The 22,558-nt window shown below is 41.2% G+C and overlaps 1 protein-coding gene across 1 annotated transcript in view; it reads right to left on the bottom strand.

Moving 5' to 3' along the window:
• LOC109043601 (insulin-like peptide receptor) overlaps positions 1-21,666 on the bottom strand; it is a 131,893-nt gene extending 110,227 nt beyond the window's left edge. Inside the window, exons 1-2 of the mRNA XM_072301372.1 lie at positions 21,030-21,666; positions 8,111-8,612 (exon numbers count right to left, since the gene is read on the bottom strand). Coding sequence (XP_072157473.1) covers positions 8,111-8,582 — 472 coding nt within the window. The 5' untranslated portion in view covers positions 8,583-8,612; positions 21,030-21,666. The remainder of the gene's footprint in view (positions 1-8,110; positions 8,613-21,029) is intronic.
• Between the last annotated feature and the right edge of the window lie 892 nt (positions 21,667-22,558).

Below are 22,558 nucleotides of genomic sequence, written 5' to 3'. Positions count from 1 at the left end.
AACGAGCAGGCAGTTCAACGAAAATATGCAGTATCTAGAGCTTTGCGGATTTCACCAATCGTGTTTTTTACTTTCTCGCTCCCCTAGGGTAGAGAGGAAGTATTGTCATCCTCCAAGAAAAAAAAAAAAAAAAAGTTGAAATTTCATCATTTCTAGACGTTTTAAGGTCCCAGGAGTCAAAATAACCATACTTGAAAAAATGTGTGTCCGTCCGTCCGGCGTCCCCCAAATCTGTCTACAGCGATATCTCAGAATCTATCTGTTCGATTTCATTCAAAATTCTCACAGAACACCATATTTATGGTCTCCTTATGCACGTCCAACGATTTTGGGGTACGCTAAAATTTGGGGGGGCTAGGGTCAAATTGGGTTAAAGGTCCATTTTCAGCAAAATCACACGGAAAGCTCATTTTGAGGGACCGTAAATTTTGAAAAATGCCTTTAATTCTTTAAAAGTGGGCATCAAGCACATCACCTGGGTCATTAATTTAAGTTCCTAAAAGATCTTTGGACTAATCTCAAAATTCAAGGGATTACGAGGCCCAAAAGTAGGGCACTTTGCTCCGCGACATCACACAAACAACTCATTTTCAAAGACTGTAAATTTGAAAAAAAATGCCTTTCATTTCTTCGAAAGTTGGCATAAGAGCACCACCTGGTTCAATAATGTAAGTTCCTATGAGGTCTTTGGACTAAACTAAAAATTGAAGGGTTACGCGTCATATAGCGAGGAGAGCACTTCGGTCACACGGAGAGCTCATGGACTGTAGATTTTGAAAAAATGCCTTTAATTCTTTGAAAGTTGGCTCAAAAGCACCATCTGAGTCATTAATTTAAGTTCCTAAAGGATTCTTGGACTAATCTCATAATTGCAGAGGGGCCGATAGGAAACGCTCAATTCTCTGATAAATGAGTCGGAACGCTTCTAGATAATAGCAGCAAACGCTTTGAGTCAGGTGAAACCTAGGAATTCAAATGCATTATATAATGCATCATATACTATTTCCAAAATTACTCCGTAGGTATACACCAAGCAAAATTAGACAACTAATTAGGTAGGTAAGTACTTACAATATATAGTTACTATTAGTCATCAAGCTGACGCAAGAACTGACACTTACATCTTTATTAAATACTAATATGTTTGTTGTTAATGAATTTAGAATCCCGGCAGATTCCATCTTTCGCGGTTCCTTTTTACGAGGTACTAAGCACAAATATAATATAATAATACGGCACAAATATGACTGATTTAATGCTTGTTACTTAATAAAGGAGGTTATAAATTGTTAGAACCCGAGGTTTGGTTGAAGGAGATGGCGCTCTCAGCGCTCTCTATTGTTTTCGCTTTGAATTACAGGGATACGCGGTAAGGAGATGGCGCTCCTGGCGGGCGTGTGGTGAACCTTCCAGCAGGTAGATTCGCCCGCCAAATTTAAAATTTGGGAGATGCTAAGCGAAAACCGTTTAGATTTAAGACTATTTGAACATCGAATAGTCATTCTACCCATTCAAGTAGATATTTGATGGCTTTTGACCGTGCTTAAGGAGAGATTATAATATAAAATCGTATCTGAAGTATGATGTCAATGAATCTAATGGATCCTAATGAATCGTAGAAAAGCTAAGATTTTTACGGATCGCCATCTTTGACAGGAGACTTTGTTAATCAATTACATATTTAATTGAAGATGCCTCATAAAATCAACAAGTCGAGGCCGAATATATGAATTCATCACATATCGCGAAGACATTTACAATAAAGTTCAGTGGTTTGAATAAAAATTTCATAACTATTATCCTGTGATCAAAATTCCAATCAAACTTTATGATTTTGTAAAATTGGCAGTATTTTTCTAAATATTCCAGTAAAAGTGTCTATGCCGGCGCGAAGCGCCGGCTCGAGCGAGAAAGTCCCGTGCGGTCCCCGCACCAATCCGCTAAGCGGATGGGGGGGGGCGAAGCCCCCCAAATGCCGGCGCGTAGCGCCGGTACGCGGCGCGAAGCGCCGCGCATAAATTGGCCGGAGGCCAATTTTTTTTTTTTCTTTTCTTTTTTCCTGCATAGTCCCCAGAATAGAAATAGCGACCTCCATTAGAAGAAATTCGTAAAATTTTAAAAATTTGGATTCCTCTCTCAAATTGCGACAAAATTGAAAAGTTCCGGACCTTCTAGCGGAATTTTCGCACTTCTTCAGTACCTCCGGACCGCCTTAAAGAATCAGTGCTATTTCCAGACTTTCCGGACGTGTAGACACCCTGCACTCTCCTCAGACTATTCTCGAATGTCGGGAGTGAAACTTTTTTTCTCACGAGACATTCTTCGAGTCCAAAGTTGAGGCTCTGCATTATAGACTGGAAATTTAGACGAGGGGCAACTTCTGAGAATTTGAAATTGCATGAGTATCTGAAGTTCATGACTGTACTGCTCTCCTTTGACTTTTCTCACATGTCACAAGTGAAAGTGTTTCTCTTACGAGACATTCTTCAAATCCGAAGTTAAGGCTCTGCAAGTAGCATGGAGAATTGGAGATTTAGACTGGGGGACTAGATTACACAAAAGTTTTCAACTCTCCGAAAACTCTTGAATGTTCATACGGTGTTCTTCCTTGGCATTAGAATGAGCGGGCGGCTCAATAGAAAAATACGATATCCAGGGCTCTGCAAATTTCACCAATCGCGTTTTTTTTCTTTTTTTTCTATTGCATGGTCCCATAAGTAGAAGTAACTCCACGACAATCCAAAGAGTGTCGAGTGACTCACAACATTATCTAACCATTCGTCGAAGTGGTGAGTGTTCAACTCACGTGCTCGTTAATTTCTGTATGCAGAAATTAGTGAATGTTGAAATGCATTCTAAACAGCTGTTCATTAGTTTCTTCGGCGGGTGCAATCAACGTGAAAAAAAAAGGAGAAAAACAAGTGCATCAAGCTTCTGTTTTAATAATAACGCTATTTCACTGTCAAAATCTAACGCACTCTCAATTCCCTCGTACTGTTAGGTAACACCTCCATTCATTTGACCTTCCGAATTCGTTCGAATCCGTTTATATAAATGTCTTGCTCGGGTTAATTTTGGCTGGAGATTAAGATATTTGGTAGGACGTTAATCCTGATATTATCGGCCAGGTTTCTATTTCCACTCACTTGTTTTTCCCTTAATGTTTGAAATGACCTTGCGGATTGCCGAAAATGTATAAGTGAAGTCTACTATGATTTTCTGCTTGATTAGTATCAGCGCTTCTAGAAAAATGCATTCAAACTTGGATGAATCTTGAGGATATATCTTATGGACTTGAGTAGTGAAGACACCACAAAACCCACATCCTCAATAGATAAACGTTGCAACTCAGAAGATATTTTTCCGGCCTGCCTTGGAAATTCAAAGCAAAGTAGCAATGTGCATAACATTCCTACTACCTCCCAGAATGACAAGTTCTTGAAAAGTCAAGAAAAACCTAGAAAATCGGGTGAATTCTCGATCGTATAGGCAGTGCCTGGCTGAGAAAAACGGTCTGAGACTTACAAAAATAACTATTTTGAATTTCATGAAATTTTGCCACCCTGCCGTTACGACCGTTATTTTCGTGTATTTCAACCCAAAATATGGTTTAAGATACGACGAAAGAGGAAGAGAGGGATGGGCATTTTTGTAGATTGATTCAACTACCGCACAGTTCGCTGTCTTCGCCGCCAAAGCAGCAGAAAACAGTTCAGTTAGGTTTGAACCTAAGAATACAACTAAACGTACTCCAGGGAGCGATTGTGGCCTACCTAACACAATTGAAGGCGCATCATCGATTCAATTCCCACTAGTGCTCACGATGACCAATTAACTTATTTCCCAATAAATTTTGAAAGAACTGATAAAAAAAAAAAATGAAAAATGGAGGAGGATGGATACTTTCGTAAATTGATTTAACTACCGCACAGTTTGATCATCTTTTAGCAACCACTGTCTTCGCTTCAAAAAACAACCTAGTTAGATTTGAACCTAAGAATACAACTAAACGTACTCCACGGAGCGATTGTGGCCTACCTTACACGGTTGAAGGCGCATCACACCTTCCATTCCCTCCCGCGTTCAAGCTGATTACCCTTCTTCATATAATTGAAGTAAAATTGGTCGATTTTTAATCATCCACCAAACAATTTCTAAGAGTCCTTAGATAATTGTTGGGAATTTGACAAAAAACGGAGGCTTTTTTCAATAAATTATTCCGATTATAAGCTTCTGAGCCCGTTTGAATGAAGTTTTGAGAAAATGGGTTTCCTAGCGTCTGACCGATAAATTTCATCGAAAGAAAGAATAAATTTCTTCGTTCTTTGTCAAATTCCCACCAATTATCCGGAGGACTCTTAAAAATTGTTTGGATGATTAAAAATCGACCAATTTGCAATCAATTATATGAAAAGGGTGATCAGCTTGAACGCAGGAGGGAATTGAAGGTGTGATGCGCCTTCAACCGTGTGGGGTAGGCCACAATCGCTCCGTGGAGTACGTATAGTTGTATCTTAGGTCAACGTACTAGGCTGTTTCTGAGCGAAGACAGTGGTTCAAGTTAAAGATGATCAAACTATGCGGTAGTTAACAATCAATTACGAAGTATACACCTGCTTCCTAACTTTTTTTTTTATCATCAATTCTTCAATTATACTGGAATAAGTAATTGGTCATCGTGAGCGCAAGTGGGATTGAATCAACGATGCGCCTTCAATCGAGTAAGGTAGACACAATCGCTCCGTGAGTACGTTAGTGTATCTTAGGTTCAAACCTAACTGAGCTATTTCAGCTGCTTTGGCGACGAAGACAGTGTTCAAGCGAAAATATACAAAACGTGCAATAGTTAAGCATCTACGAAATACGAATCCTTCTTCTTATTTCGTTTTGATACAATTAAGCTGAATTTTGCTGTTTTGGCTAATTCAGTGATTTCATCTAAAAGACATTACTCAGACAAATTTCGGAGGGAACTCGATTTAGAAAATTTGACGCTTACGCTGCCGTGCTAAGGAAAAACGCCGTATGAACCTTTAGGCGTTGCCAAATTTCCTTTGATAAAACACTAATTTTCAAGAAATTTTTGAATATTTTTCTTCCAAAATTCTTGGGTAATTTTTAATGTCATTTGATCTAAAATTTCTGGGAATTTCAAGGAAAAATATTCACAACTCTCCTTAAAAATTAACATTTTTTCGAAGGAAATTTGGCAACTCTCGAATGTTCATACGGCGTTCTTCCTTAGCCCGGCAGTACGGCTCTCTTCGCTATCACGGCAGAGTCGTTCAGTATAGGTCCGCCGGAGAACCGATGCAAACACGGAATTACACACACATCTCGCGCGTCGCAGTTAACCTACTATCCTCGAAAATATGTGACCCAGATTACATAAGCCGAATAATATTTTGCTCAAAGACGAGAGACGGGCGGGGAGAGGGGAGACGGAGTATAAAACTGAATGAAAAAGGATATCGCTTGACCTTCCGAAAAGTGAGCCTCCGGTTTATCGTCCGGACTTCTTGCTAACAACGTTTCGATTGATAAATCCGTGAAAACAATCGGACAATGAGCTATCAAATCCACATTCGACACGAAAGCGCGGTACTAGCGCGAGGTTATCATCGCTGCTGACACTGTACACGAAATTCCACGCTCTTTCACGTGCGACAAACTGACTAATTGTAAGTACTCGCATCAACAAATAGATAAGATTCAGCGGAGGAAAAACAATTTTATTTTTCACGTAACAAGAACTAATTCGCGTTTCAATGGTAAGAGATGAAACTACAAAACACGATCGTGGATTACGATGTTTCAAATTTTCCGTATGCAGGATGTCTACTAAAACAGGCTGGTCAAAAATAAGTACTTTTACGGTGCTTTTTCAGTACATTCTCGAGAAATTCAGTACCTTCTCCAACAGAAAAATTCCGTACTTTTTCAGTACCTACATTTGACGAAATCAGAAAAATTTCAAAGAATTAAAATTGCGACAACAATTCCGGACCTTTTTGCGGAATTTTGCACTTTTTCAGTACTTCCGGACCGCCCTAAAAATTCAGTACTATATTTCCGGACTTTCCGGGAATTCCGGACTTGCAGACACCCTGGTCGAGGAAATACTTTGTACCTACCTAATTAAGAGGAATGTTACTATACCTATATCAGCAATGACAAAAACTTTACCATTTAAACATTGACTTCATTAATTTCAATAAAACGAGTTCCTTTCACTAAAGAACAAACAAAAAAAAGGATTCAACGAATCAATTTTTTTTTTCAGATTGAGTTTTCGCTTTTCAATTTAAATTTTTTTCATAACCATCCTCAGTTTAGTGTTGATTTCATAGTTGTGTAACCAGGCCCTACATACAAGCAATCAAATGAAGATCGGAAAAAGGAAATGCCGATGTTCTATTATGTGTCGCATGGCGCTTGTGATACTTGGTCCGGAAGGTCACGATACATACTCGCAAAGGATCCGATCTTCAGCAATCTAAAAATACTAATCTCAGACAAAATTAAGACCCAAAGAGGGTACATAGCTGCGGATCGTAAAAATATCCTGAATCAACGGTGCAAAAACTTGGAATTGAAGCTTAACTAAAATCCGACACTGGAAAAAAAAAAAAAAACACATTGGATCTAGAGTCCAGACTCTTAAAACATCGACAAGAAAAAATACTCTTGAGTCAATCGGATTTTTGCTTAAATCAAGAACCAAGCCTCTTAATTTGAGCGGATTTCCTTTTGATTTGAGCAAAAATCTGATTGAATCAAGAGTCTTTTTTCTTGTCAATGTTTTCAAGAGTCTGGACTCTGAATCCAAAGTGTTTTTTTCTTCCAGTGGACCTTAACGTTCCCTGTTTCCCTAAGTTTCAGTGAGACCGATCAACTACTTAGATTTCCCGCGGTTGTCCGCTCCAGAAACACTGCGTGCGACTAATCACATCTCACTATCTTTCAGCGGGCCTCGACCAGGCCCACACCTGCTAACTAGCGCGGAAAAGGATGGAGCGTAAAATGGATCTCATGAGCTTGAGGCCTCGTTAGGCGAACGCCCCCCACCGCGTTTATTTGTTGTTTTTTCCTCCTTTTATTGAGGAGAGGGGGCGGGGTTCAAGAGGAAAAGAGACGGCCTGGTCATGGTTCGCAATATCATAAAAATTCAACTTATTAAAATTAAACAGCGTTTGGCGACGGAATGTAGCCGAAATTTCTGCACGAGCCCCATCCGAGTCCATCATTATCGAAGCTCCTGTCGATATTTCGACGCGTTTTCCTGTTTCGGCGTCTTTTCCTTTCCTTCACTTTCCTAACCTTTCGTTTCCTTCCTTCGCGTTCGGTCCGGTGCGCTAAAAAAAGATCCGGCCAACCGGTTGCTGATAAAAGTGAGTGTGATTAGATTTAGGAGGGAATGCTTTTATCATTTCACAATGAAATGACCGATCGCGGACCTCCGGCTCGTGAACGTCAGTGGCGTCGCGTGCTTTGCGATGTATCGAATGATTCGGCATTAAACTTATGGGAAAGGATCGGTAAACAAGGTGTTAGCAGGAAAACTGTGCCGTTTTTTGATTGGTCAACGAGTTTTTAGGCTTCATGATGCTCTTACGGCCGTGAATAAACAAACAAGATGGCGACCCGCCGTAACATTGATAAGAAGCTAAAATTTGACAAAAATTTCAATTATACGGCAGTAACAATTAGGAACTAGCATAAACACAACATAACACATGGAAGATACCTGAAAACACTGTTAAATCGCCTTTCGCCTTTATCACAGGTGGATGTAAGATGAGCATAACCTCTAACTTGCTTGCTGATGACAGCCATCTTGTTTGTTTATTTACGGCCGTAAGAACATCGTGTCAGCCTATTTTCACGCGACCAATGAAAATCCGGCACAGAAATGGCCATACTCTGTCTATAAAGGTACTCTAGTCACATCTGGTTTGCGATCGGCCGATCGAGCGCCTCCTGCACCCCTCCTTCTGAGCTTTTCCTGACCGCCCTCTAGACTTCAGTCCTCCCAGCCTCTGGGTTCCCTTGACTTCCCCTTCGAAGCCCGATGATGGACAATTGTACATAAGATTGAAGGTTGGCTTACCTCCTTTGATGTTGACGGCTACCAGCGGCGTCGAGAGGAGGATGACGGTGATCCAGAGCCAGGTGAGGGTCCAGGCGCTCCACGACACGTCGTCCCCGCTGCCGCCCCGGTGGGCCTTGACCCTCCGGAGCCGGGCCCCGCTCCCACTCGCACTTGCACTTGCACTCGCGTCACCCTCGCGGCCCTCCCTTAATATCCATTCACCACTGCCACTTCCGCCACCGTCGCACTCCACTCCATCGTCACCCACGACACCGGCACAGTAACAGTTGCCGCGCCCGTGGCTCGAGCGCCGACCCCCCGCCCCCATCTCGCCCTCCGGCTCCGGGGGCCCCGCCAGCCGGCTACACCCGCATGGGCCCTGGCCCCCCGGCCCCGGCCGCGGCCCCCCCGCACTTGCCCCCGCGCACACTCCGCCCCCGCAGCCGACGTCCGCGTCCCGAGGGATCTCCGCTGGACTGCATCTTCCCATCGCTACTTTTCAATCATCATCCCGCGACTCCTGCAACACAGAAAACAGACCACGCTACCATCAGAAAAAAACTTTGACAAAAATACTACAAAACATATTCTGCACGATATGATGAAACAGCAGTTCGTAGTTTCCCAGCAGCTCCGACAGCTTGTCGGCCTCCTGCGATGAAGTTGTTGTAGCGCTAGCTCTGCTCTATGATCGGGAGGTCCCGGCTTCGATTCCCGGCCAGGCGACCCGAGTTTAATGGTCTCAAACAAATGGTTCCCTGGGACTGGTTATTCAGTAGGAACGGAGAGGGGGGGGGGCACTAAAAAGCGCAGGATTAGCCCTTGGAAGCTGCTTGAAGTAGAATTTAATAAAACAAAAAAAAAAAAAAAAAAAAAAAATTGGAGGGACGGAAGTGCATAAGGTACTCGATTCTAGAATTACAAAATTGACTTGAACAATTAAATTTTTCCTGTGTGGGCTACCACCGTTCCACTGACGTAAGGAAGCAGGTTCGGTAAAATTTGGAAATCAGAGCAGTATTTGCATCGCATCAGAGGTGTGTATCAGTTTGATATCAGTGTTTATCAAAGCGACCACCACACTAGATCATCATGAAACGTGCATCAAATTAAATGTAATATTCGTGGTGGAGGTCTATGAAGGGGAAATCGTTCACCTAAAAAAAAATTGGTACAGTGTTCGCTTCAGAGTTAATGTATCTATCTGATATCAGTATTGATAAAAAGAAGTCGGCTAGAACGTCATCATAGAAAGTACATCAAAATGTTATACTTATAATAGAAGCTCTCTAGAGGGTCATCGTTCGTATGCTAGAACAAACTGAATGGGAGGAGGGGAGTAAATTGCAAAAAATAAGTTTTAATGCTTTGATCAGAAGTGTGTTAACAGTCCATTTCATGGTCAATCAAAGAGATTCCCTCACAAAATATCATCATTCAAAGCATATGGTTCTACAGAGAGCGTATTCGTTTATTGGTTTTCCATCTCTTGTTTAATGACAAATTTGATCAGCATATAGTTGCATGGGTGTAATACGTTATGAAAAATCCAGATGCTTGGAGAAAGTTCCCTGATTTTACACTTGCAGTAAATTCATGTTTTTTAAACTAAATAATAAAAAAATTGTGATAAAAAAACCTTTCGGTTGGGTTGCTGTTGGATCATCAGGTAAATCAAGCATTTTTGGATCATTCTCTTTCTACAAAAAATAGTGTTCTAAATTGCACGAAATTTGAACTTTATTCTGGGTACCGAGACTTCCCCGATGTTTACAAATTACCGCATTGACAATATTGTGCATCGGACAGGCCATTTATTACTAAGAGCTGAATTGATTAATTTCTAAAATTTAAAGATCCATTTCTATTCACTATTCTTCTCGATATCAGATGAATCATACACGAATAAAAACAAAAATCCCTTCTCTTCGACGAGAAATTCCCTCTCTTTCTGGGTGACGACCAGCTCCGTACTCGGAAACTCAAAACCCCGAACTCGGCAAAAAAGAATCGGCCGAACTTTTGCCGATTACCTGGAAACGGCGATTCGTCAACTGCTCGGCACGCCAAAAATGACGGAAATAAACAATCTGAATCCGATGGCGGGCGGTTATGTCACCAGGCCATTGCTGCCAGGTGGTGCTGTAAAATCAATGCTAAGCCCCAGATAAACTAATGTAAAAAATTCACATTCAATCGGACAACCTGGCAACCTCGCACCAGGCCCGCGGTCGGATCGGATGGAAACCAGCTGGATCGGCGCGGCGTTACGCTGTTAACGCGCAGAGTTAACGCTCGAACTGACGCCTGCGCGAGTGTGCGCGGACGCTCTGCTTACGGTGCGTTTTTCGTTAATCTAGCGGCGGTTACGACACCGGCCTGGCATACCAATACCAATACTGCCGTGCTAAGGAAAAACGCCGTATGAACCTTCAGGCGTTGCCAAATTTCCTGTTGTAAAACACGAATTTACGGGAAAATTTGTGAATATTTTTCTTCTAATTTTTCAGGCAATTTCATTCGCAATTATACCCGAAGCTCTTGAAAAAATCTCGGAAAAATATTAATAACTTTCCTCGAAAATAAACATTTTATCGACGGAAATTTGGCAACTCGAATTTTCATACGGCGTTCTTCCTCAGTACGGCAGAATAGCGACTCAACTTTGAACGGAGATCACGGCGCGTGCTCCATTTTTAGGCGCAGATAGAGCTACGTCCGGCTCCTCGCTGCCATGCCGTGCTTGGCGATAAATCGATTGATCCGCCAAATTTAAACCTATGGAAAAGGATCGATAAACAGGGTGTTCGCAGCGAACACCTTAACGATCGATTCTTTCCCATAGCTTCAATTGAAGCTACATCGATAATCGATTATTCTCACCTCGCCACTGACGAAAATGGGCGAGATGGAGGATATGAATTCTACGATAATATCTTGGAATCACTCTCATTTAAAATTGTTTTTAAAAAAAATGATCGAAATAGGGGGGTAATTTTTGAAAACTTTATAAACAAGAAAATTCACAAAATTTCGAAATGACGGACTGGCCCTTTTCAGATACGGGCTCACACGGGACGAAGTTCGGTAGAAGAAGGAATCCTACAATCGTCTCCTGGAATAATTCTCATTCATTCCTGAAAATTTCCGCATACAATTTTAATGTTCCCGACCGTGTATGAGTGGCACAGCATTCGGAACTTGATTCTTGGGCTCGAATAAAATGAAGGCTTGTAATAAAATTTGAAATTTTTTTTCAAAACTACCTCCGCTACTGACGATCCGAATCGACTCCTAACATCTCCGCCGCTATGCTTGATCACTCTGTATATCCTTCACATTTGGACGTATTTCTATCAAACGGAACTATAGGCGTTATGACGTAAGCCATGTAATGCATACATTCCTATGAGTCTCAGGGCTTATGTCTGAATGCACATAGTTCCGTTTGACAGAAATACGATCATTTCAGAAATGGAATTGGGAGATTTGACAGCGCGGATACAACTGTACCGCGCCTCGCGGAAATTTTCAGACGCTGAGTTACAGAGCACGCGGTGCCGGCGTGATTCGGTAAGACACACTAACGGACACTTATCTGGACTGGACTGTTTACAGAATCATTAGTCTCATAAAAATGATACACGCTTGTTTTTGATCCGCAACGAGCTACCGGGTATTTTTTCACCATCCGCTTTTATCATCGCCAGTCATTTGTTCCTCGTTGTAAACACCTCCTCTCAACATAGTTGCGCGCGTACAGCGAGCATGATGATGTCGTGGCAACGATTTGACGGCTCTTAATTTAGTAGATTCCATGCTAAATAAGTTTACGCTTTCCTTGACTGTCGACGTCATAATTATTGCGTTCACTTTTAATGCTTAGTTGACGTCAGACGGTCGTCCGCCACTGTGGCGAGGCGTAAATGATCGATAATAGTCGATACTTTCCCATTTGAAGCTATGGTAAAGATTCTATTAATGAGGGGTTCGGTGCGAACACCCTGTTTATCGATCCTGTTCCATAGTTTTCAAAGGCTGATGAATCAATATGTAGCAAAACACCCCGCGATACTGTTCCGCCACAGTCGAAAAATGCGTGAACTTATTTGTTGTGGACTCTTGAAAAACTTTTCTCTGTGTCATCTTAATGGACAGCATTTTGCAATTAGGAACTATAAATTCCGGGCCGGTTTAAAAACAACGTATGTGCCATTAGTTTCCCTATGCACATAACTGTTTTTTTCAGATGAGCCAGAATTTATAGTTCCAAATTGCAAAATGCAGTCCAAATAAGCCTCTTGAAAAGGTATGAATTGAAACGTTATGCAACCAAAGACACGGCGTGCTTTGAGATATATCGATTGACCTGCCTTTTCAGCCTATGGAAATAATCAATAAACAGGGTGTTCGCGACGAATAACTTAATAATCGATTTTTTACCACAGCTTCGAATGGGGAAATATCGATAATCGATCATTCATACCTCGAGTGACCCCTACCGCACCGCACTGAAAAAACATTCTCGGCGTTTTTACCAAGGTCCGTTGGTACCTTTACCATCTCACTTTTTTTTACCAATTATTGGTAATTTTACCAAGACCGACTAATAAGCTTGCCTAAAAAACCGGTATTTTTACTGTTTTTTTTTTTTTTCACGTTGGAACACCACTTTTATTGGTAATCAATTCCCGGTAACTTTGCTATTTTATCTCGGTAATTCCACCACAGTCGATAAAAAATATTGGCGTTTTTACCAAGGTCCAGTAAAATTATCGAGAAAGTTCAATAATTTTACCGAGATTTCTCGGTGAAATTACCAATTCCATAAATGGTACTTTTACCATGAAAAAAATGGGATCAAATAGAACCCTGAATTCTTGGTAATTTTATCCTTTTCTTAGTAAATACACAGAGATTTTTTTGTCAGTGCAGGGAAACCGACGAAACAACTTCAAGTACCTCAACTTTTTGTACAAACGGAGTTATAAGCGTTTAATTTTCTGAATTTTGTCCGACCTCTCATGTTGACTCGATCCACTGTGCGTCAGAGCTCGACTATTGCTCCAGATTCGACCCGCGAAAAACGATTTCACGTTGTTGTGTTCCCGGATTCGACGAATCTTATTTGGGAACCTTCCGACATGAATATTTCTCTAAACTCTCGATAATGTCTAATTAAGGGTCGTTTCGGCGGAGAGCAAGGAGGCGCCACTACACCCGCGAACATATAATGGCTAATGGTAATGGTGCGCTAAAACAAGGATGAACCATTCCGTTATCCTTGGAGCTATAATTATAATGCGAAGATGCCTTTGTTTACAACAACCTTGCCGACATGGCGAACAGTGGTGACGACATGTACCTCGGATATCGAATATTCAATAATCGATAATTCCCACACTGAAAGAAAAATCTCGGTGTATTTACTAAGAAAAGGGTAAAATTACCAAGAATTCAGGGTTCTATTTGATCCCAGTTTTTTCTTGGTAAAAGTACCATATATGGAATTGGTAATTTTACCGAGAAATCTCGGTAATTTTACTGGACCTTGGTAAAAACGCCATTATTTTTTATCGACTGTGGTAGAATTACCGAGATAAAATGGCAAAGTTACCGGGAGTTGATTACCAATAAAAGTGGTATTTTTACCTGAAAAAAACAGTAAAAATACCGGTTTTAAGGTAAGCTTGCCGGACCGTCTTGGTAAAATTACCAATAATTGGAAAAAAAGTGAGATGGTAAAGGTACCAACAGACCTTGGTAAAACGCCGAGAATTTTTTTTCAGTGCATTGATAGGATTTTCCCTCCAGAAAGCTGGACTTTTTTCTCGAGTATTTTGAGTTCAGGCACGGAAATTTTCCCGAAATAAAACACATCGAACTCATCAAAGTTGTCGAACTTTCCTGGCATCCTGAACTTGTGCTTGCTATTTAACGTCGTTTTCCTCACGAAAGAACGTAACTCCATTTGAAGGTTGCAAAATTGACTCGAAACAATTGATTTTTGAAATTTTTATTCAAAATTTGTTTCACTTTTGCTGGAGATCGGAGGAAAAATAAGTGAAATTTTCAGTTTGGAATGCCCAAGATTCTCCTGATGATAATGCAATTTCCGAGGTGGTGTTTTGGCAATAAATGAAATGCCATTACGTTCTTTCGTGAGGGAAACAACGTTACAAGGTAACACTGACAAACAACGTGACCTTTTCAATTAAATTTCAGTAATTTTCAAGTGCTTTTCTGGAACGAAAAAAAATCATAGAGAGAGCTGCATTTCCTTTGAGGCAAAGAGTTAATAACGTTCTCGTGGCTAAAATCTGAATTTCTCAACAGTATCGACCTCAAAATGGCTGCCATGGTGTGCGTACTTCGCTTTTTTTATGGCTGTCGCGCGTGAGTAACGTTGTTTTTTACTTTGTTCGCAAAATAACGCTTTAACTAATGCGCAAAACGTAGAAAAAGGAAAAAGGAAGGAAATAAAAATTGAGCCATTTGTAAATAGTGCGTAATTTTTCAGTGCTTCGACTCATTCGGACTATCCAAATCATACCAGCGTGAGACAAAATGTTAATAACTTTCTCGTGACGAAAATCAGAATTGCTTAACAGTATCACCCTCAAAATGGCTGCCATAGGGTGCGTACATAGCTTTTTTCATTGGTTGTTTTTTGCTTTGTTCCCAAAATAACGGCTTTAAATAATGCGCAAAACGCAAAAAAAAAAAAAAAAATTGTGCGTACAATCTTCCAGTGCCTCGACTCGTTCGGACTATCCAAATCATACTAGCGTGGCGACTGCGACCCCCGAACTAATTTCAGCAGAATTACTCGGCCTGAAAAAAGAAACTCAGCTACTCGTGGAAAAGAAAGACGAACTTCGCTCCGATTGCCATATTTTCTCTGAATGAGAAAAAACGCCTGGCAAGTAAGCGCAATCGGGTGTTACTTGGGGTCGCGCACCAAAATTTTTCATTGGACGGGATTTCCGTGGCCTATGAGCGGCAATTCTATTCATGAAATGATCAAAATCTAGAGAAAATTGCCACATAACAAGTCACTAGAGCGCGATCAGTCAGGATCCTTCACGACGAAAAAAATATGCAAAATCTAAACAACACCTGATGGCGTCCATCAGGTTTCCGAATTCCCACTTTTCATTTCGGAATGTTCGAAACCTCATACATTTTTTCCTAGACACACCAGAATAAATCGATACCTATCGCAAAACCGATACCCACCCACGGGTGACGTCATGACTGGCGCAATCCACAGGGCCCAACTGGCTGGAGGGGGGGGGGGGGGCGTAATGGAGGACGATTACTAGTCGGCGGCGCCGAAAAGGTCGGATAATTCCCCGTTCCCCGTACGAAGAAACGTAACTCCATTCCAAAGTTGCCAAATTTACTAAAAAAATTCATACATTTTTAAAAATTTACCTGAGCAATTTCCATACAAAATTTTTCTGATTTTAGCATGAAATCTGAAGAAAAATCACATGAATTTTCAGTTAAAAATGCCAAAGACTCGCTTAGTTAATATGCAAATTACGATTGGAGGTTTGGCAACGTTGAAATGAAGTTACGTTCTTTCGTAATGGAGGACGATTAAGAATCGGAGGCGCCGAAAAGGTCGGATAATTCCCCGTTTCCCGCACGAAGGAACGTAACTCCATTCCAAAGTTGCCAAATTGACTCAAACAATTAATTTATTTTACAAAAATGTAACTGAGCCATTTTCAGCCAAATTTGTCTGATTTTTGCATTAAATCTGTGGAAAAATCACATGAATTTCCAGTTAGAAATGCCAAATACTCGCTTGGTTAATATGCAAATTACGAGGGGAGATTTGGCAACGCTGAAATTGAGTTACGTTCTTTCGTGCGGGAAACGCCGAAATGACCGAGCACAAGCGCCGCACGGCGGAAACCGCGCAACTCCGACGGGAAAACCGCGGCTCATACGCGGTTTTTCCCCGGAGTGTAGGGGTACGGGGGCGGGCGGCGCGGCGTGGCGCTGCGAAGGTGTTGGCTTTCAAAAGCGGAAGCCGGACCGGCGATTTTCCAATTAAGTAAAACGGTAAAAGGCAGGCAGGAGATTCATCGGTAATTTATTCGGCGAACAAAGAACTTGAAACCCGAGCCAACTGCATATTTATGAGTGATCGTTCGAAATACGAGCATAGCTAAGTACGTAGTTGGGCCCGTCGTCCGTCCGACTCGGGAGGTCCGGTGCGTTTCGACCGGGCGCACACTGGAACGAGCCTTTGGAAGAAGTCGGACATGAAATTTGTGTCGAAAATTGGGAAATTTATCGTTCATCTCTTCACAATTTTAATTGTATGGGGAGCTTCTCGTAGAAAATTTTACGAAAAAACCAATAAAACTACTTTCAAACATCAACATTTCTTATTAATGAAGATATGCGCTTTGAAAGTTTCCAAATTTTGTCCAACTTCTTCCATTGATTCGACCCAATGTGCGGCGGAGCGCCACACCGATCATATCAAGCGCCATCGCGCCGCGGTCGACGGGCTCCGCGATTAGAGGCTTGATCGAGGCGCCAGCCTCGAACATGGAGAAGAGCAGGGGTACAGAAAGTTCTTGGTCTCCCCCAATTAATAATTTGCCTTCCCCAAAATTTGCTGTATTGCTATAAATGTGCCTCTACAAAACAACGCGCTTAGCAGCTTCCTTCATCGCTAAAACCTTTCTAAAACGCACAGTTTGCTGGAGCTTGAACAGCTATCTTCGCCGCAGATAACAACTGGGTTAGGTTTGAACCCAAGAATACAACTAAACATACTCCACGGAGCGATTGTGGCCTACCTTACACGATTGAAGGCGCATCACAACTTCAATTCTCTCTTTTGTTCACGATGGACAATAATCTTCTTGTTTAAAAGAAATTGAAATGAAGAATACAAAAAAAGAAACAAGGAATTGGATATTTTGCAGAAATTTTCCTTAATTACTGCAGTTTAATTATTTCTTAGCTTGAGTCGCTGTATTCGCCGTGAAAACGACTAAATAAGGTTTGAATCTAAGAATACAATGAGACGTACTCCACGGAGCGAATGTAGCTTACTTACACGATTGAAGGCGCATCACAACTTCGGTTCTCTCTTATGTTCACGATGACAATAGTAATCTCACTTTGCGATAGAAATTGAAAGAAATACGAAGAAAGAGAAAAATGAATAGATGTTTTCGTAGATTGATTTAACTGCCGTACAGTTTGATTGTCTTTTAGCTTGAACCGCTGTCTTCGCCGCAAAAAAAAACAACTTAGTTAGGTTTGAACCCAAGAATACAACTAAACGTACTCCGGGGAGCGATCGTAGCCTACCTTCTACGATTGAAGGCGCATCACAACTTCAATTTCCTCTTGCGTTTCCGATTGCCTGACCAACTTCTTTCGTTGCGAACCGTTTTGACTGCTTCTGAGATATGTGATGAACTCAATTTCGAGCATAGCACAGAATATTTTAAGATTGAATTTCGCATTATTGTCAACGAGTCGGAAATGTGTTGAATGAATTTCGAATTACGACCCGAGCTCGATACTTACACGGGAAACGTTTTGAACATCAAATCCGCGAGAAGAGGTACCTGGTACATGTCTCGGAAGAATTTTGAGCTCGACGTTTCTGCCCTGACCCTACATTAAGATCGTAAACTTTAATATTAAGTTCTTGAAACCGAAAATCAGTGATTTGGTGCACAGAGGACGTACTAGAAATTCATAGAGAAATTCAATCCCACCCCATCGGGTTATTTTTTTAATTTCCTCCCGGCAGGAGATTTGAATGGACAGATATTACAGTAGAAACAAAAACAAGCGCTAATCCTTCACACCATGAGTTGATTTTTTTGTTGGAGATGTTCGATGAGTCCCCCACGTTCTGGGTTCTGCGTATCAGTTTAGTGATGAGTCACTTCTCGGAATGCTTGAATTTTTAACTTGTTCCTCATCCCACAACTGACTCAGACTGGCCGGAGTTGACCAGCGTCACCACTTGGAGAAGGTGAAACGATCGAGAGTGACATGAAGACTCATGAACAGAAACTGAGAACCCAGCATCAGCCGTTTTGTTACGCCAACCGGCCTTCCGGTCGTAAAAAGAACCGATCCCAAAAATCATAATATTTCATTTGGGACCTTACTGCCTCCCGCCGATGACGCCTTCCTCGTGTCGGAACCAGCCAGCCAATTTCATGCTTCACTAATATCACTTATACTGCCGTGCTAAGGAGGAACGCCGTATGAACATTCTAGAGTTGCCAAATTTCCTTCATAAAAATGTTAATTTTTGAGGAGAATTATGAATATTTTTCCTTGAAATTTTCGGACGTTTTAGATCAAATTATAAACAAAATTACCTGATAAATTGGTAGACAAACATTCAGAAATTCTCCTGAAAATTAGTGATTTTCCAGGGGAAATTTGGCAACGCCTGAAGGCTCATACGGCGTTTTTCCTTAGCACGGCAGTATAGGAGATGGCGCCTATTTTCGAGACTTTATTGCTGGAACATCCTTCGGCTGTAAACTTGAAACAGTGGGAAACAACCGAAAACTATGTTCTCACCATAAAACTCCTTCGGAATACGCAAAGACAACAGCTTAATTTAAACTATCAGACTTTAATCGAAACCTTTTCAATAAGTCAGTAAATTTTGGAACAATCTTCATTCGTTTAAAGGGAACAATAAAATTGAGATTTTGACGACGAAAACATTGACGATAAAGATGAAGGTCTAAGCAGGAAAAAATTAACTTGAAACGCTCGTTAAAAATTCTCTAACGAGACTCGATCTTTTCCAGAGGAAGGTCTTGGGCGAAGAGTTGAGTTTTGACAATACTCTCAAAATTGAGAAGTCAGTACAACCGATGAGATGAGTTCCCTACAAATAGTTTCAGCATGAATGCTCGAACCTGACAAACCAAACCATCCATGCTTTAAAATGTACCTTCTTTTAAGTCTCTTACGTAATAACAAAAATTGATAATTGCTTCTTCCTAACGCAGCTAAGGAAATAGATGTAAACAATAATAGATAAAACCAATCGCATTAGAAATCTAATACCATCATGACATAATATGTCTCAAGATTTTAGGAATTGTTAACTTTTTAACGTTTTCGGATAGTGTAGCGTGATTTTCTTTAGAATTTGAGTGCTTGAGGAAATACTTGACGCGGGCGAAAGTGCAGAATTTGAGCTCTATGGATAAAGCGGGGCAAGTAGATAGAACCATTAAAAAGTTTCCAAAGGACAAGAAAATTGGTTTGAGGTTCCATTATGGAAAAGTATAATAAAAGCAATTTCCCGACTTATCCGGGGTTATTTTTATAAACCAATTAATATTTCGAGGGTTTCCCTAAATTATCAAAATCGTTTCACTCTGTGGAAAAAAGGATAGTCCAATTCTTTCGCTTATCAAAGCCTTTTCATTCCACAACACTTCTTGATTTTATTCCGTTCAAATTCCCTCATTATCATTTCATGTCAGCAATTCTCACCAAATATGGTGTTTCTCTCTGATACCTGACCTCGCCGACAAAGTTAAGAAACACTGGTGCCTCGTTTTGGGAGACAAGAATGTTTCAGCTCAAATATGTTGGAGCGAAAACGCTAATAATATAAGTGAAAATTCCACAAAACCTCCCTGCAAATTGGCTTTTTGACGCACCTTGCAGAAATGAAAAATTCTGGCAGCATAAGTTTATCTATGATATTACTTAGTTCAACATACGGCTACCAGCAAAAAATTGGAAAAGTGCGTAAAAATATTCAGAATTTCTAGTTGAGGTCAGAGCAAATATCTACATGAGGCAAAGCGGGAAATGCACAGTAGATCTACAAGTAGAGAATAAAAATAAAATATTATAAATAATGAGTGACAGTTTCGTGTATTGTACACACGGTTTCGATTATTCAATGTGCATAGAAATAGAATTATACTAACAAATACGTTTACGAAAATACCAATACCAAATTACCATTTTTTACCCTGTTTTTATCTGATTAATCATAACAAAAATTAAAATAAAAATAATTCATTTAGAGAGATTATAAGTTCAAAATGATAATTCATCTCCTCATACTTAAATGATATCTAATTTTACCTACTTCCTTTTTTCGTAAATTTAAATTAAATAATATCCGAGGGGTTGCTTTATTTATGAGGGAATTTGACGCAAATAAGATATAACATCTTTGACAAAAAATGAGAAACTTAAGTAGGTACAAATTATTCATGTAAAATTTTGGCGCGTCCTCAGCCAATAACGGCTCCCCGAGAAAAACTGGAGGAATTCGAGAAACTTGGCAACGTCATAGCGAACTCACACAACCGTTCATCCTGACGGTTACTGATACGAAACTTTGTTTGCGTGGATGTCGATAAATTAAATTCCAGTGACGCAAAAGACATCGTTTCTCTCCGTCCTCAAGACTAGCAACCGCGAGCTCAGCGAAAATACAAAAACGCACGGTGACGAGGTAAAACGCATCGCGATCGGTAGGAAACGATCGCCATCCATCCATCGCATCGGGGATTTGGAAAATAAAAAAAACCGCTGCAAGCAGCCAGCAAGCAGCTGTTTCGTAGCGCCAGCGTCGCTGCAACATGCACCGCGCTCCAGACAGCTGCGTTGCCGGACCGCCTTCTCGGAAACGTAAACAAACACGCATGATAACGATCTACTGATAAGAAGTTATCGAAAAACATAGGATAAAACAACGGCTCACTCTGTCGACGTAGCCGTCTTTTTCCCGAAGGGAACAGAATTATCTATTGCTGTGGAATTTAATCATGGCGACTTGACACCACAGCGGCAGCTGCATCGAAGAGGGGCAGATAAGTGAGCTACTGACTGCACGTAGACACGTGGACAGGAAAAACAACAGTTTAAAACAGAGCTGGCATCAACGTACCTCATAGCGGAAACAGCGCGATCCGACACGGTAAAAATCCAAAAAAATCCAAGCGCACAAAACGGGCGCTGCGTAAAGGTTCCAAATCCAAATCGACACCAAAACAACATCCAACTAGATCTCGACGAGCGGGCCGAAGAACACTTTCGGTAGCGCGGCCGAGACGAGATAAACAAACACAGACGGTCGACGAACACGCGCGCACACACTCACACAGCCGTGCACGACTTTCATCTTCGTCGTGCGAAAAACGAGATTATTCATTAATTAACCGACGCGAAATCAAGGTACGAACATGATTCGAATTCGAAGAGAAAACCGTCGGTGAGAAACTGAGCCACGTCGGGGACTGCGACTGGGATCGACGTGGAACCGGGACTGTTCGGTTTTCCGCTGAATGAACGCAGGGCCACTCCCAACCATTCATGAAAGGCGAAGGCCTCTTATCACTCGGCACTTGGCGACCGTTGGCGTTTCTGGAGAAAAGACACACGGGGATTTCACGGCAAACGTCACTCGAACACCGAACTGGTAGGGAATTATTTCCTGCGAGAAGGCTGCGATAGCTGGCGCGAACGGAAAGTAAACTGTGACTAAAATCCAAACAACGGACCGACGAGGCTTCCCCCACTCCGCGACATTGTTTTGTTCTCGCTTCTCCGCCACGCCGGAGCTGCGCGCGCATCCAGTGACGTCACGCCGGGCGTTGCCATAGGAACCCCGTTGCATAACATTTACGGCCGCCGCGCCGCGCGCCGCGGTTGGCTTTAATCAACTCGGGGTTTCGGCGGCGGAATAAGCCGGGGAGGCGGCTAGGCGTGGTACGCCGGCCCCCGTTAATTGAATAAAAATAAATCGTTGGTGTAAATACACGGAGGGCCGGATTAGCCCCCGGGACAATTTTTATAAAATTCTAGATCCGCCAGGGGTCCCCTTACTCAGGGTGGTAAAATATCATGAAAAATAAAATCTTGAAATTTCGCGTGAAATATTTCATGAAATTTCGAAATTTGTGTAAGCTATCGAAAAATACCGGTTCCTTTCCTGTTGACTTAGTTTTTCGATTTTAAACAAAACTTAAATGGGTATTATTTTTAAATTTTTGTGTGACAACGATATGTAACTTTATCAAATATAAAATTGGATAGATTGTGGATTGTCAATTGTATAGAGCAGATTCCTTCAGTTAGTTTAAACTACCGCCGAATTTTTTAAGTTTGAACATTTTCATTTACTACTTTGATAGGAGTTATTCTAAGAGGTATCTAATCGTAGTTCTTAATAGAAATTTCAATTATCTGATGATCGGAGCATCAGGCCAATAACACCTTCTGTTCTCTTCCTCCACTCCAAAAAGTTTCAAAATTTGATAAAATAACAACAGAATTTCACCACGGAAAAAATACAGTAATCTTAAACCACCAAGTGCGACACACAAAAAAAAAAAAAAAAAAAAAAAAAAAAAAACAGAAAAAATCGGCCACCGATTCTCGCGTTGAATGCGATGTCTTTAGTACTTGAATCCAAAT

This window comes from Bemisia tabaci, chromosome 6, assembly GCF_918797505.1.
Source record: "Bemisia tabaci chromosome 6, PGI_BMITA_v3".
In the NCBI taxonomy this organism is placed as follows: Eukaryota; Metazoa; Arthropoda; class Insecta; order Hemiptera; family Aleyrodidae; genus Bemisia; species Bemisia tabaci.
This window is presented reverse-complemented; position numbering and strand designations above follow the sequence as displayed.